Genomic DNA, 17,309 nt, shown 5'->3' on the forward strand with positions numbered 1-17,309 from the left:
TACACCCATGTCCTACGGTGGCCATATCTTCCACCAATGATTTACAGCAGCCATATCTTACACCCATGACTTACGATGGTCATATCTTACACACATGACTTACGGCGGCTAAATCTTACACCTATGACCTACAGTGGCCATATCTTACACCAATGGCTTACGGTGGCCATATCTTACATCCATGACTTACGGTGGCCATACCTTACACCCATGACCTACGGTGGCCATATCTTACACCCATGACTTACGGTGGCCATATCTTACATCCATGACTTATGGCGGATAAATCTTACACCCATGACTTACGGTGGCCATATCTTACACCCATGACCTACAGTGGCCATATCTTACACCCATGACTTACGGTGGCCATATCTTACACCCATGACTTACGGTGGCCAAATCTTACACCCATGACCTACGGTGGCCATATCTTACACCCATGACTTACGGCGGCCATATCTTACACCCATGACTTACGGCGGCCATATCTTACACCCATGACCTACGGCGGCCATATCTTACACCCATGACCTACGGCGGCCATATCTTACACCCATGACTTACGGCGGCCATATCTTACACCCATGACTTACGGCGGCCATATCTTACACCCATGACCTACGGCGGCCATATCTTACACCCATGACTTACGGCGGCCATATCTTACACCCATGACTTACGGCGGCTAAATCTTACACCCATGACCTACGGCGGCTAAATCTTACACCCATGACCTACGGCGGCTAAATCTTACACCTATGACCTACGGCGGCCAAATCTTACACCCATGACCTACGGCGGCCATATCTTACACCCATGATTTACGGCGGCCATATCTTACACCCATGACTTACGGCGGCCATATCTTACACCCATGACTTACGGCGGCCATATCTTACACCCATGACTTACGGCGGCCATATCTTACACCCATGACTTACGGCGGCCTTATCTTACACCCATGACTTACGGCGGCCATATCTTACACCCATGACTTACGGCGGCCATATCTTACACCCATGACTTACGGCGGCCATATCTTACACCCATGACTTACGGTGGCCATATCTTACACCCATGACTTACAACTGATGGTAGTGACTGTGTCTCACCTGGGCATTCACAATTAGGTTGAGACCCGTGGGTGTATAGATGCAATTGGGAGCTAATATTATTATATTAATGAGGTCTAAAATGTCCATTTAGAGCCTCACATTCCTGTGCGTACCTGAACTCCTCTTTCCATAAATGGAGGTCTCAGGTTTCAGAAGAAAATTAACAAATGCACAACTATTTAGTAACTGAAATGACACCATAACGAAAAAGAAATGTAAAGAGGTCAGTAAAGATCCTGTGACAGAAGAAATACTATGCTTACTGAGGTCTATTCTTTGGATAAATATTCTCACAAATATACAAAGTGTCACCTGAGTATCTCCACTTACTCAGAGCATTAAACTGGTTTCTCACCTGTGTGACTTTTTTGATGTGTAACAAGCTCATATTTTTGTGCAAAACATTTGCCACACTCAGGACATGGAAATGGCTTCTCTCCTGTGTGATATCTCAAATGTCTAACAAGGTCATGTTTCTGGTTAAAACATTTCCAACACTCAGAACATGTAAATGGCCTCTCACCTGTGTGATGTCTCTGATGTCTGACAAGATGTGATTTTTGTTTAAAACATTTCTCACACTCAGAACATGAAAATGGCCTCTCACCTGTGTGACTTCTCTCATGTCTAAGAAGATGTGATTGTAGTGGAAAACATTTCCCACACTCAGAACATGGAAATGGTTTCTCACCTGTGTGACTTCTCTGATGTTTATTAACATATGATTTCTGTGTAAAACATTTCCCACACTCAGGACATGGAAATGGTTTCTCACCTGTGTGACTTCTCTCATGGGTAATTAAATTTGATTTATATTTAAAACATTTGTCACACCCAGAACATGGAAATGGCCTCTCACCTGGCTGATGGGTAATAAGCTTTGTGTTCTGTGTAAAACATCTGGCATATATAGAGCAGGTAAATATTTTATCTACTGTACGAGATGTAACAGATGCACCAATATCTGAGTTATCAGGAGAACATTCCCCATGATCAGGTGATATATCTGCACTGTGAGATACTGGATGTATAATTGGGGTAACTGGGTTTTCTCCTGGAGAATCTCGGGTGATGTCACCATCCTCAATTTCACAATTTTGAGTTATAACGAGATGATCCTCTGAGACATTCTGGATCCTACATCCATCTGCTGGGAATAAATTACATATATGGAATTATAAATGTCTGCCCACAAGATTCATTTTACAATACAGACTATGGTGAAATGTCCCCAAAATACCAGGAAATGGGCAGATGTTGGGGTAATATATAAATCATTAACTGGCACCAAAATACACTGATATCGATAGATATAACTATATATTTGTGCCAGAAAAGTGATAGCCGCTTCCATTCCCAGTACATGACACCCCATCTAGCATTAAATAATATATTCCTCAATTGATTTACTATATATAGGCTATCTGTGTAATACGGCTTGATAGTAGGGGCAGTCACTCAGATGGGAGAGGCTCTTTCAGCAGGACAATGCTCCAATGTACAGATCTGTAGCCACAATATTATGGCTGGAGGAGCTTTCCTTTGAGTTTTGCACCATAGGATGGCCCCTTGCTTGCTGGGCCTGAACCCAAGAGAACATGTGTGGGATGCAGGTTTCCACCACTGGTGAATATTACAGAGTTGTGGATTATTACTCAGGAGGCCCGGTGTACACTATCTGCACAATACTTCAGAAAGCTTGTGGAGTTCATGCCCCATCATGTGGATGCTGTAATCTGATCGAAAGGAGGATGTACGTGTTACTGGATGGCACATGAGTGTAATATATGAGTCACTGACTCATCGTGGCTGCAGCACAGTTCAGGATTAAAACACCAACTGTCACCCCAAGTGCTGCCAAACATCACCGGCAGTTGGTTTGTATAGTGAGGGAAGGGAATATGTTACTACACAGGTGAGAGAGGAAAATGTTTTACTATGGGGTGAAGGAAAGGAATGTGTTACAACAATGGGTGAGGGAGTGGAATGTGTTACTACAGCGGTGAGAGAATTTTTTTTTACAACAGCAGTGAGAGGGGAATGTGTTACTACACAGATGAGAGAGGTGGGTGTGTTACTACACAGATGAGGAAGGGGGATGTGTTACTATAGTGGTGAGGGAGGGGGAAGTGTTACTATACAGGTAGGAGAGGGGAATGTTTTACTACACAGGTGAGGGAGGGAAACGTGTTACTACACAGGTGAGGGAAGAAAATGTCAAATGTGTTACTACGGGGTGAGAGAAGGGAATGTGTTACTCCAGAGGTAAGGGAGGGGAATAAGTTACTGTAGGGGTGAATGAGGGTACAACATGTGTGAGGAAGGGATTGTTTTTCTACACAGGTGTGGGAGGGGAATGTCAAATGTGTTACAACACGGGCGAGGGAAGGAAATGTGTTACTACAGAGGTGAGCAAGGATAATGTGTTACTACAGTGGTGAGGGAGTGGGATATGTTAGTACACAGGTGAGGGAGGGTAATGTCTTACTGTAACAGTGATGCAATACTATAGAGGTGAAGGATCATGTTACTGAAGTGGTGAGATGGAACTGTAACAGTAAATATCTAAAGGTCTACCAAGCAATGTAAGTAGGTGAGATACAATCTTAATTAGGGGGAAAGATTTACATTGAGTAACCTAAAAAAGAATGAACAGATTACAATTAGACCAGCAGACAAGGGGGGAGCTGTTGTTGTACAGAGTACCATTTATTATGACGCTGAAGTAAAAAGACAGCTGTCCGACCAGATGACGTACCAGAAATTACGAGGTGGTCCAGCCATCCTCTTCAAAAAAAAAAGAAGCTTAGATGACACTTGAACAATGGTGGTTAGATCAGGGTGAGTATGAGTTCCTAAAAACTGATTTTCCAGATACATAAATCTTTTATAAATCCACCAGGAAGGGCAATTATTTTGGCAAGGAACTCTCTTTTCTCTCATGTCACACAGTATTTAAAATTTTCACCAGCTGTCTTAAAAATACAGATAGTTTTGTAAGAAACACCAAAGATTTCATTGAAGGTATCATCGTTACCAAAATTTGTAAACACTTTGTTGGTAACGATGGATGCATCAACCTTATATATGGTTATTCCCCATGGGGGAGGGTATCAATGCCATTCGAAATACTTTGGTTGGATCACATATAGAAAATCCCCCCGTTGAGTTTTTGATACAACTAATCAAACGAACTCTAACTTGCAACTATTTCAAATACGGTCAACTATATTATCTCCAAGTAGCGGGAACTGCGATGGGCAGCAAAACTGTGCCATAATATGCAAAATTCTACATGGATGCATATTATCCCGTGATTTGGAGATAGTCTTATTTATTGCTGCTGCTACATTGATGATGGATTTTTGTTTGGTGGGGTACCATGGATGAGCTTAATATCATGTTGGTATACATGAATATGCTTGATACACCAATCAGATTTACTATGAATGCTCTTATTGATCAAATTGATTTTTTTAGATGTTACGATTTATACCATGAGAGCTCTAAGGAACAACTCAACTATATGGCCAATCGCTTTACCCAATGGAGTTACAACAGCTCTGTCGTTTTCACTGTGCCTCGCCAAAGCACAGACTATTATCAAAGATGACAATATGAGGAGGAAGAAAGATTTGGACAAACCCTTTGTAGTTACTGCCAATTACCATAGAGTCAGTCCATAATGCAACATTGGCCGATTGTGGCCATGGACCCGGCATCCCTTATTAGTTATAAATAGGGCACAACTTGAGGAATCTCCTCTTGCACCCATAACTACTGTATGCTCATTATAGAACCCTACTACGTGCCTCAAGTCTCACAAAATGGGATGATATAGATGTATTGGCTGTACCACCCGCAGAAGAATGCTTACTAGTGAAATTTTATATCATCCACATATGGGACATCAGTTAAAGATTCTATATAGTTTAACTTCTACCTCCAACCATGTTATCTATAATTTGAGTTGCCCATGTTAATTGATGTATGTTAGCAAGGCCATTTGCCCATTTTGTGACCGTATAGCTAACCATAGGTCTTCTAGTTGGGTAGAAATTGAGAGTTGTGTCTCAGACACACCGGTGGCGAAACACTTTTATAGTGCACAGCACCCTTTAGCTACACGGAGATGTATGATTAACTATTGGATCGCATCCCCTGCACGGGGTGGTAGTCATGCAAAAGCACTACTACGAAGAGAGACGATGTGGATCTACAAGATGGATACGACCAACCCACGTGGACTTAATGACTCTAGATATTTTGGAATTTTTCAGGAATAACTGTTTACTTTGGAGTGAATAGTGTTTTTCAATTTTTTCTTTTATTAAATGTTTTTTTTGAGTCCTTGAGAAGGTAGTAGTCGTGGTCTGTTTTATTCGCTGAACTCTCTACTTCTGTTTTTTTTTTCATATGGCTTGTGGTTCTTATTTCATTATTATTTAATGTTTGTATATGTTGTTAATATTTTGATGTGGGCAATTTGGGCTAATTAGCCACCATATCCCCCTACTTGGGTACTTATACAGAGTGCTCAACGGTGCCTATCCATCCCTAAACTTCAGTAGTCTTACACTTACCTATGATATCTGTAGCTTGTTTACCTATAAAAGTTTACATATTTGTTACCACTTATGTGTTAGTACAGACAGATGCTTAGCTGTTTATTTATGTCAGCATTGCCTGTGATATTAGTAGCCTATTAGGATATATTAATTATATGATTGCTACTCAGATCGATGGTGCAGGCTTACCGCCGGAATCTATGAACATGGGTGGTTGCCTAGCAACCAGTGATTAGCATATGATTTGCTCCGGGGCCGTTTATCATTGTAAAATTGCGGCTTAATCCCTGAAAGAACCCATCTTAACCTGTCCTATGGGCTACTTATCGCAAAACTTACCGGGAGAGGGTTACTAGCAACATTTGAATTTGTTTGCATTTCACAACTCAAAATTATAGATATTATACATATATATTTATATATCTATATATATATTGTGATAGGATCACTGGTAAAGTGGTCTGTGGCAGGTACATTTGTCCCAGATTCCTGTCTTATGTGTTCTAAACCCCCAGGAGAAAGTCTGCAGTGTAGCAGGCTTGAGTCTCGGCTTTTTGAAAAGCCGGTTTGGGACCTGGGGGTTGTGGGTGAGAGGAGAGGGAGGGCTCCACCCACGGCCACTCCAGGTTTTGGTTCTCGCAGCCTGGTAACAGGCTTGTTAGGGTTCCCACCTGAGAGTGGCCAATATAAGCCTTGTGTGTTTAGGGCTGAGTGTCTCACCTGGGAGAGCAGACAGGGAGTTTACTCAGAGACACTTGAAAACCTAACTGTGAGTGTTGTGCTGTGCCTTTGTTGCTGGTGAGGGCATTAGGCCCTGCCAGGTTCTGGTAGTGAGGGAACAACCTGTGAAGTTAGTGCCCCGACAGGGCTAGGATTTATGTTTATGTTTTCTTTATGTTTTTCTGACATTGTACAATAAAGACTGGCGCCGACCAGCTTGTACTCGCATCCAGACTGGTGTGCTGCTTCCCTGCTGCTGTGTGTGTGTGTAAGGAAGGAGTCCTCTACCCAGGAGAGGGACCCCTAATCTGACGGTGTCACAATATCTATCTATCTATATATATATATATATATATATATAAAGCAATCCACAATGTCCGCACTCCACAAAACAATCATGAAGGTGGGGTGCTCAATTTTGAGACACAAAATCCATATAATATATATAATATAAAAATGCAATGGAATCGGCACTCACCAGGTTTATGACAAAAAAAAAATCACAGTTTAATCACCACTCATGAGTAAAGACGTAAAGTGCACAGCCAACGTTTCGGTCCTAAACGGACCATCCCCAGGACAGAGCAGCAAGAATAAGCCAACAGACAGCCAAATAGAAAGTGAACACCATCACCACAGAAGCTGACATATATGCCCACCCGAATAAACCCCAGGACCGCCCCCCTGACCACACAGCCCTCTGGGTCAGACAAAATCTAGTAACAAATAACGATGGTATAAAGGACCCGATTCAGACCCGGTCGCTAAGTTGCGCTCGCCCGTTCTGAGCGATTTTTGTCCATCTGCACATGCGTATAATTCGTACTGCGCGTGAGCAAGCGAGTCTTTGCGATCTGTTTTTGGTTACTCATAAGCCACTATCAGGTCGCTGCTTTGAGTGACAGATATTGCCGTTTGTGGGTGGTAACTGGGAAAGGTGCTTGTAAACGGGGGTGTGGTATTGCAGATGCAGGCGTGCTGATGGCTCCTGATGTATGAGATACACTAGAGAGTGTGTGGAGGAGAATGGTCAGATCTCTGGGCTGGTAACACACAGTGCATGATGCGAGGAGGAGAGCAGGAGTATAATAGGGGCTGATGGCTCCTGATGTATGAGATACACCAGAGAGTGTGAGGAGGAGACTGGTCAGATCTCTGGGCTGGTAACACACAGTGACATGATGTGAGGGGGAGAGCAGGAGTATAATAGGGACTGATAGCTCCTGATGTATGAGATACACCAGAGAGTGTGGGGAGGAGATTGGTCAGATCTCTGGGCTGGTAATACACAGTGACATGATGTGAGGAGGAGAGCAGGAGTATAATAGGGGCTGATGGCTCCAGATGTATGAGATACACCAGAGAGTGTGGGGAGGAGACTGTTCAGATATCTGGGCTGGTAACACACAGTGACATGATGTGAGGGGGAGAGCAGGAGTATAATAGGGACTGATGGCTCCTGATGTATGAGATACACCAGAGAGTGTGGGGAGGAGACTGGTCAGATCTCTGGGCTGGTAACACACAGTGACATGATGTGAGGGGGAGAGCAGGAGTATAATAGGGACTGATAGCTCCTGATGTATGAGATACACCAGAGAGTGTGGAGAGGAGACTGGTCAGATCTCTGGGCTGGTAACACACAGTGACATGATGTGAGGAGGAGACCAGGAGTATAATAGGAGCTGATGGCGCCTGATGTATGAGATACACCAGAGTGTGTGGGGAGGAGACTGGTCAGATCTCTGGGCTGGTAACACACAGTGACATGATGTGAGGGGGAGAGCAGGAGTATAATAGGGGCTGATGTCTCCTGATGTATGAGATACACAAGAGAGTGTAGGGAGGAGACTGGTCAGATCTCTGGGCTGGTAACACACAGTGTCATGATGTGAGGGGGAGAGCAGGAGTATAATAGGGGCTGATGGCTCCTGATGTATGAGATACACTAGAAAGTGTGGGGAGGAGACTGGTCAGATCTCTGTTATGGTAACACACAGTGACATGATGTGAGGGGGAGAGCAGGAGTATAATAGGGGCTGATGGCTCCTGATGTATGAGATACACCAGAGAGTGTGGGGAGGAGACTGGTCAGATATCTGGGCTGGTAGCACACAGTGACATGATGTGAGGGGGAGAGCAGGAGTATAATAGGGGCAGATCGCTCCTGATGTATGAGATACACCAGAGAGTGTGAGGAGGAGACTGGTCAGATCTCTGGGCTGGTAACACACAGTAACATGATATGAGGGGGAGAGCAGGTGTATATTAGGGGCTGATGGCTCCTGATGTATGAGATACACTAGAGAGTGTGGGTAGGAGACTAGTCAGATCTCTGGGCTGGTAATACACAGTGACATGATGTGAGGAGGAGAGCAGGAGTATAATAGGGGCTGATGGCTCCTGATGTATGAGATACACCAGAGAGTGTGGGGAGGAGACTGGTCAGATCTCTGGGCTGGTAGCACACAGTGACATGATGTGAGGGGGAGAGCAGGAGTATAATAGGGACTGATATCTCCTGATGTATAAGATACACCAGAGAGTGTGGGGAGGAGACTGGTCAGATCTCTGGGCTGGTAACACACAGTGACATGATGTGAGGGGGAGAGCAGGAGTATAATAGGGGCTGGTGGCTCCTGATGTATGAGATACACCAGAGAGTGTGGGGAGGAGACTGGTCAGATCTCTGGGCTGGTAACACACAGTGACATGATGTGAGGGGGAGAGCAGGAGTATAATAGGGGATGATGGCTCCTGATGTATGAGATACACCAGAGAGTGTGGGGAGAAGACTGGTCAGATCTCTGGGCTGGTAACACACAGTGACATGATGTGAGGAGGAAAGCAGGAGTATAATAGGGGTTGATGGCTCCTGATGTATGAGATACACCAGAGAGTGTGGTGAGGAGACTGGTCACATCTCTGGGCTGGTAACACACAGTGACATGATGTGAGGAGGAGAGCAGGAGTATAATAGGGGCTGATGGCTCCTGATGTATGAGATAAACCAGAGAGTGTGGAGAGGAGACTGGTCAGATCTCTGGGCTGGTAACACACAGTGACATGATGTGAGGAGGAAAGCAGGAGTGTAATAGGGACCGATGGCTCCTGATGTATGAGATACACCAGAGAGTGTGGGGAGGAGACTGGTCAGATCTCTGGGCTGGTAACACACAGTGACATGAAGTGAGGGGGAGAGCAGGAGTATAATAGGGGCTGATGGCTCCTGATGTATGAGATACACCAGAGAGTGTGGGAAAGAGACTGGTCAGATCTCTGGGCTGGTAACACACAGAGACATGATGTTAGAGGGAGAGCAGGAGTATAATAGGGGCTGATGGCTCCTGATGTATGAGATACACCAGAGAGTGTGGGGAGGAGATTGGTCAGATCTCTGGGCTGGTAACACACAGTGACATGATGTGAGGGGGAAAGCAGGAGTATAATAGGGGCTGATGGCTCCTGATGTATGAGATACACCAGAGAGTGTGGGGAGGAGACTGGTCAGATCTCTGGGCTGGTAACACACAGTGACATGATGTGAGGGGGAGAGCAGGAGTATAATAGGGGCTGATGGCTCCAGATGTATGAGATACACCAGAGAGTGTGGGGAGGAGACTGATCAGATCTCTGGGCTGGTAACACCTCTGGGTCAGACAAAATCTAGTAACAAATAACGATGGTATAAAGGACCTGATTCAGACCCGGTCGCTAAGTTGCGCTCGCCCGTTCTGAGCGATTTTCGTCCATCTGCACATGCGTATAATTCGTACTGCGCGTGAGCAAGCGAGTCTTTGCGATCTGTTTTTGGTTGCTCATAAGCCACTATCAGGTCGCTGCTTTGAGTGACAGATATTGCCGTTTGTGGGTGGTAACTGGGGAAGGTGCTTGTAAACGGGGGTGTGGTATTGCAGATGCAGGCATGCTGATGGCTCCTGATGTATGAGATACACCAGAGAGTGTGTGGAGGAGAATGGTCAGATCTCTGGGCTGGTAACACACAGTGACATGATGTGAGGGGGAGAGCAGGAGTATAATAGTGGCTGATGGCTCCTGATGTATGAGATACACCAGAGAGTGTGGGGAGGAGACTGGTCAGATTTCTGGGCTGGTAACACACAGTGACATGATGTGAGGGGGAGAGCAGGAGTATAATAGGGGCTGATGGCTCCTGATGTATGAGATACACCAGAGAGTGTAGGGAGGAGACTGGTCAGATCTCTGGGCTGGTAACACACAGTGACATGATGAGAGGGGGAGAGCAGGAGTATAATAGGGGCTGATGGCTTCTGATGTATGAGATACACCAGAAAGTGTGGGGAGGAGACTGGTCAGATCTCTGGGCTGGTAACATACAGTGACATGATGTGAGGAGGAGAGTAGGAGTATAATAGGTGCTGATGGCTCCTGATGTATGAGATACACCAGAGAGTGTGGGGAGGAGACTGGTCAGATCTCTGTTATGGTAACACACAGTGACATGATGTGAGGGGGAGAGCAGGAGTATAATAGGGGCTGATGGCTCCTGATGTATGAGATACACCAGAGAGTGTGGGGAGGAGACTGGTCAGATCTCTGGGCTGGTAACACACAGTGACATGATGTGAGGGGGAGAGCAGGCGTATAATAGAGGCTGATGGCTCCTGATGTATGAGATACACCAGAGTGTGTGGGGAGGAGACTGGTCAGATCTCTGGGCTGGTAACACACAGTGACATGATGTGAGGGGGGAGAGCAGGAGTATAATAGGGGCTGATGGCTCCTGATGTATGAGATACACCAGAGAGTGTGGAGAGGAGACTGGTCAGATTTCTGGGCTGGTAACACACAGTAACATGATGTGAGAGGGAGAGCAGGAGTATAATAGGGGATGATGGCTCCTGATGTATGAGATACACCAGAGAGTGTGGGGAGGAGACTGGTCAGATCTCTGGGCTGGTAACACACAGTGACATGATGTGAGGAGGAGAGCAGGAGCATAATAGGGGTTGATGGCTCCTGATGTATGAGATACACCAGAGAGTGTGGTGAGGAGACTGGTCAGATCTCTGGGCTGGTAACACACAGTGACATGATGTGAGGAGGAGAGCAGGAGTATAATAGGGGCTGATGGCTCCTGATGTATGAGATACACCAGAGAGTGTGGTGAGGAGACTGGTCAGATCTCTGGGCTGGTAACACACAGTGACATGATGTGAGGGGGAGAGCAGGAGTATAATAGGGGCTGGTGGCTCCTCATGTATGAGATACACCAGAGAGTGTGGAGAGGAGACTGGTCAGATCTCTGGGCTGGTAACACACAGTGACATGATGTGAGGGGGAAAGCAGGAGTATAATAGGGGCTGATGGCTCCTGATGTATGAGATACACCAGAGAGTGTGGGGAGGAGACTGGTCAGATCTCTGGGCTGGTAACACACAGTGACATGATGTGAGGGGGAGAGCAGGAGTATAATAGGGGCTGATGGCTCCAGATGTATGAGATACACCAGAGAGTGTGGGGAGGAGACTGATCAGATCTCTGGGCTGGTAACACCTCTGGGTCAGACAAAATCTAGTAACAAATAACGATGGTATAAAGGACCTGATTCAGACCCGGTCGCTAAGTTGCGCTCGCCCGTTCTGAGCGATTTTCGTCCATCTGCACATGCGTATAATTCGTACTGCGCGTGAGCAAGCGAGTCTTTGCGATCTGTTTTTGGTTGCTCATAAGCCACTATCAGGTCGCTGCTTTGAGTGACAGATATTGCCGTTTGTGGGTGGTAACTGGGGAAGGTGCTTGTAAACGGGGGTGTGGTATTGCAGATGCAGGCATGCTGATGGCTCCTGATGTATGAGATACACCAGAGAGTGTGTGGAGGAGAATGGTCAGATCTCTGGGCTGGTAACACACAGTGACATGATGTGAGGGGGAGAGCAGGAGTATAATAGTGGCTGATGGCTCCTGATGTATGAGATACACCAGAGAGTGTGGGGAGGAGACTGGTCAGATTTCTGGGCTGGTAACACACAGTGACATGATGTGAGGGGGAGAGCAGGAGTATAATAGGGGCTGATGGCTCCTGATGTATGAGATACACCAGAGAGTGTAGGGAGGAGACTGGTCAGATCTCTGGGCTGGTAACACACAGTGACATGATGAGAGGGGGAGAGCAGGAGTATAATAGGGGCTGATGGCTTCTGATGTATGAGATACACCAGAAAGTGTGGGGAGGAGACTGGTCAGATCTCTGGGCTGGTAACATACAGTGACATGATGTGAGGAGGAGAGTAGGAGTATAATAGGTGCTGATGGCTCCTGATGTATGAGATACACCAGAGAGTGTGGGGAGGAGACTGGTCAGATCTCTGTTATGGTAACACACAGTGACATGATGTGAGGGGGAGAGCAGGAGTATAATAGGGGCTGATGGCTCCTGATGTATGAGATACACCAGAGAGTGTGGGGAGGAGACTGGTCAGATCTCTGGGCTGGTAACACACAGTGACATGATGTGAGGGGGAGAGCAGGCGTATAATAGAGGCTGATGGCTCCTGATGTATGAGATACACCAGAGTGTGTGGGGAGGAGACTGGTCAGATCTCTGGGCTGGTAACACACAGTGACATGATGTGAGGGGGGAGAGCAGGAGTATAATAGGGGCTGATGGCTCCTCATGTATGAGATACACCAGAGAGTGTGGAGAGGAGACTGGTCAGATTTCTGGGCTGGTAACACACAGTAACATGATGTGAGAGGGAGAGCAGGAGTATAATAGGGGATGATGGCTCCTGATGTATGAGATACACCAGAGAGTGTGGGGAGGAGACTGGTCAGATCTCTGGGCTGGTAACACACAGTGACATGATGTGAGGAGGAGAGCAGGAGCATAATAGGGGTTGATGGCTCCTGATGTATGAGATACACCAGAGAGTGTGGTGAGGAGACTGGTCAGATCTCTGGGCTGGTAACACACAGTGACATGATGTGAGGAGGAGAGCAGGAGTATAATAGGGGCTGATGGCTCCTGATGTATGAGATACACCAGAGAGTGTGGTGAGGAGACTGGTCAGATCTCTGGGCTGGTAACACACAGTGACATGATGTGAGGGGGAGAGCAGGAGTATAATAGGGGCTGGTGGCTCCTCATGTATGAGATACACCAGAGAGTGTGGAGAGGAGACTGGTCAGATCTCTAGGCTGGTAACACACAGTGACATGATGTGAGGGGGAGAGCAGGAGTATAATAGGGGATGATGGCTCCTGATGTATGAGATACACCAGAGAGTGTGGGGAGGAGACTGGTCAGATCTCTGGGCTGGTAGCACACAGTGACATGATGTGAGGAGGAGAGCAGGAGTATAATAGGGGTTGATGGCTCCTGATGTATGAGATACACCAGAGAGTGTGGTGAGGAGACTGGTCAGATCTCTGGGCTGGTAACACACAGTGACATGATATGAGGAGGAGAGCAGGAGTATAATAGGGGCTGATGGCTCCTGATGTATGAAATACACCAGAGAGTGTGGAGAGGAGACTGGTCAGATCTCTGGGCTGGTAACACACAGTGACATGATGTGAGGAGGAAAGCAGGAGTATAATAGGGACTGATGGCTCCTGATGTATGAGATACACCAGAGAGTGTGGGGAGGAGACTGGTCAGATCTCTGGGCTGGTAACACACAGTGACATGATGTGAGGAGGAAAGCAGGAGTATAATAGGGGCTGATGGCTCCTGATGTATGAGATACACCAGAGAGTGTGGGGAGGAGACTGGTCAGATCTCTGGGCTGGTAACACACAGTGACATGATGTGAGGAGGAAAGCAGGAGTATAATAGGGGCTGATGGCTCCTGATGTATGAGATACACCAGAGAGTGTGGGGAGGAGACTGGTCAGATCTCTGGGCTGGTAACACACAGTGACATGGTGTGAGGAGGAGAGCAGGAGTATAATAGGGGTTGATGGCTCCTGATGTATGAGATACACCAGAGAGTGTGGTGAGTAGACTGGTCAGATCTCTGGGCTGGTAACACACAGTGACATGATATGAGGAGGAGAGCAGGAGTATAATAGGGGCTGATGGCTCCTGATGTATGAGATACACCAGAGAGTGTGGAGAGGAGACTGGTCAGATCTCTGGGCTGGTAACACACAGTGACATGATGTGAGGAGGAAAGCAGGAGTATAATAGGGACTGATGGCTCCTGATGTATGAGATACACCAGAGAGTGTGGGGAGGAGACTGGTCAGATCTCTGGGCTGGTAACACACAGTGACATGATGTGAGGAGGAAAGCAGGAGTATAATAGGGGCTGATGGCTCCTGATGTATGAGATACACCAGAGAGTGTGGGGAGGAGACTGGTCAGATCTCTGGGCTGGTAACACACAGTGACATGATGTGATGAGGAAAGCAGGAGTATAATAGGGGCTGATGGCTCCTGATGTATGAGATACACCAGAGAGTGTGGGGAGGAGACTGGTCAGAACTCTGGGCTGGTAACACACAGTGACATGTTGTGAGGGGGAGAGCAGAAGTATAATAGGGGCTGGGGGCTCCTGATGTATGAGATACACCAGAGAGTGTGGGGAGGAGACTGGTCAGATCTCTGGGCTGGTAACACACAGTGACATGATGTGAGGGGGAGAGCAGGACTATAATAGGGGATGATGGCTCCTGATGTATGAGATACACCAGAGAGTGTGGGGAGGAGACTGGTCAGATCTCTGGTCTGGTAACACACAGTGACATGATGTGAGGAGGAGAGCAGGAGTATAATAGGGGTTGATGGCTCCTGATGTATGAGATACAACAGAGAGTGTGGTGAGGAGACTGGTCAGATCTCTGGGCTGGTAACACACAGTGACATGATGTGAGGAGGAAAGCAGGAGTATAATAGGGACTGATGGCTCCTGATGTATGAGATACACCAGAGAGTGTGGGGAGGAGACTGGTCAGATCTCTGGGCTGGTAACACACAGTGACATGATGTGAGGAGGAAAGCAGGAGTATAATAGGGGCTGATGGCTCCTGATGTATGAGATACACCAGAGAGTGTGGGGAGGAGACTGGTCAGATCTCTGGGCTGGTAACACACAATGACATGATGTGAGGAGGAGAGCAGGAGTATAATAGAGGCTGATGGCTCCTGATGTATGAGATACACAAGAGAGTGTGGAGAGGAGACTGGTCAGATCTCTGGGCTGGTAGCACTCAGTGACATGATGTGAGGAGGAGAGCAGGAGTATAATAGGGGCTGATGGCTCCTGATGTATGAGATACACCAGAAAGTGTGGGGAGGAGACTGGTCAGATCTCTAGGCTGGTAACACACAGTGACATGATGTGAGGGAGAGAGCAGGAGTATAATAGGGGCTGATGGCTCCTGATGTATGAGATACACCAGAGAGTGTGGGGAGGAGACTGGTCAGATCTCTGGGCTGGTAACACACAGTGACATGAAGTGAGGGGGAGAGCAGGAGCATAATAGGGGCTGATGGCTCCTGATGTATGAGATACACCAGAGAGTGTGGGGAAGAAACTGGTCAGATCTCTGGGATGGTAACACACAGTGACATGATGTTAGAGGGAGAGCAGGAGTATAATAGGGGCTGATGGCTCCTGATGTATGAGATACACCAGAGAGTGTGGTGAGGAGACTGGTCAGATCTCTGGGCTGGTAACACACAGTGACATGATGTGAGGAGGAGAGCAGGAGTATAATAGGGGCTGATGGCTCCTGATGTATGAGATACACCAGAGAGTGTGGGGAGGAGACTGGTCAGATCTCTGGGCTGGTAACACACAGTGACATGATGTGAGGAGGAAAGCAGGAGTATAATAGGGGCTGATGGCTCCTGATGTATGAGATACACCAGAGAGTGTGGGGAGGAGACTGGTCAGATCTCTGGGCTGGTAACACACAGTGACATGATGTGAGGGGGAGAGCAGGAGTATAATAGGGGCTGATGGCTCCTGATGTATGAGATACACCAGAGAGTGTGGGGAGGAGACTGCTCAGATCTCTGGGCTGGTAACACACAATGACATGATGTGAGGAGGAGAGCAGGAGTATAATAGGGGCTGATGGCTCCTGATGTATGAGATACACCAGAAAGTGTGGGGAGGAGACTGGTCAGATCTCTGGGCTGGTAGCACTCAGTGACATGATGTGAGGAGGAGAGCAGGAGTATAATAGGGGCTGATGGCTCCTGATGTATGAGATACACCAGAAAGTGTGGGGAGGAGACTGGTCAGATCTCTAAGCTGGTAACACACAGTGACATGATGTGAGGGAGAGAGCAGGAGTATAATAGGGGCTGATGGCTCCTGATGTATGAGATACACCAGAGAGTGTGGGGAGGAGACTGGTCAGATCTCTGGGCTGGTAACACACAGTGACATGAAGTGAGGGGGAGAGCAGGAGTATAATAGGGGCTGATGGCTCCTGATGTATGAGATACACCAGAGAGTGTGGGGAGGAGATTGGTCAGATCTCTGGGCTGGTAACACACAGTGACATGATGTGAGGGGGAGAGCAGGAGTATAATAGGGGCTGATGGCTCCTGATGTATGAGATACACCAGAGAGTGTGGGGAGGAGACTGGTCAGATCTCTGGGCTGGTAACACACAGTGACATGATGTGAGGGGGAGAGCAGGAGTATAATAGGGGCTGATGGCTCCTGATGTATAAGATACACCAGAGAGTGTGGGGAGGAGACTGGTCAGATTTCTGGGCTGGTAACACCTCTGGGTCAGACAAAATCTAGTAACAAATAACGATGGTATAAAAGACCTGATTCAGACCTGGTCGCTAAGTTGCGCTCGCCCGTTCTGAGCGATTTTCGTCCATCTGCACATGCGTATAATTCGTACTGCGCGTGAGCAAGCGAGTCTCTTTGCGATCTGTTTTTGGTTG

General features: G+C 47.1%; 1 protein-coding gene and 1 pseudogene across 1 annotated transcript in view; both read right to left on the reverse strand.

Moving 5' to 3' along the window:
• Positions 1–17,309, reverse strand: part of LOC148431240 (uncharacterized) — a 157,425-nt gene that overhangs the window by 65,305 nt on the left and 74,811 nt on the right. The window contains 1 exon segment of the mRNA XM_088466168.1: positions 1,474–1,809. Coding sequence (XP_088322294.1) covers positions 1,474–1,809 — 336 coding nt within the window.
• The window catches only part of LOC148431242 (oocyte zinc finger protein XlCOF29-like), a 43,194-nt pseudogene continuing 28,105 nt past the window's right edge, over positions 2,221–17,309 (reverse strand).

This window comes from Taudactylus pleione, unplaced genomic scaffold (genome assembly GCF_031769625.1).
Source record: "Taudactylus pleione unplaced genomic scaffold, aTauple2 ptg002601l, whole genome shotgun sequence".
Lineage (NCBI taxonomy): Eukaryota > Metazoa > Chordata > Amphibia > Anura > Myobatrachidae > Taudactylus > Taudactylus pleione.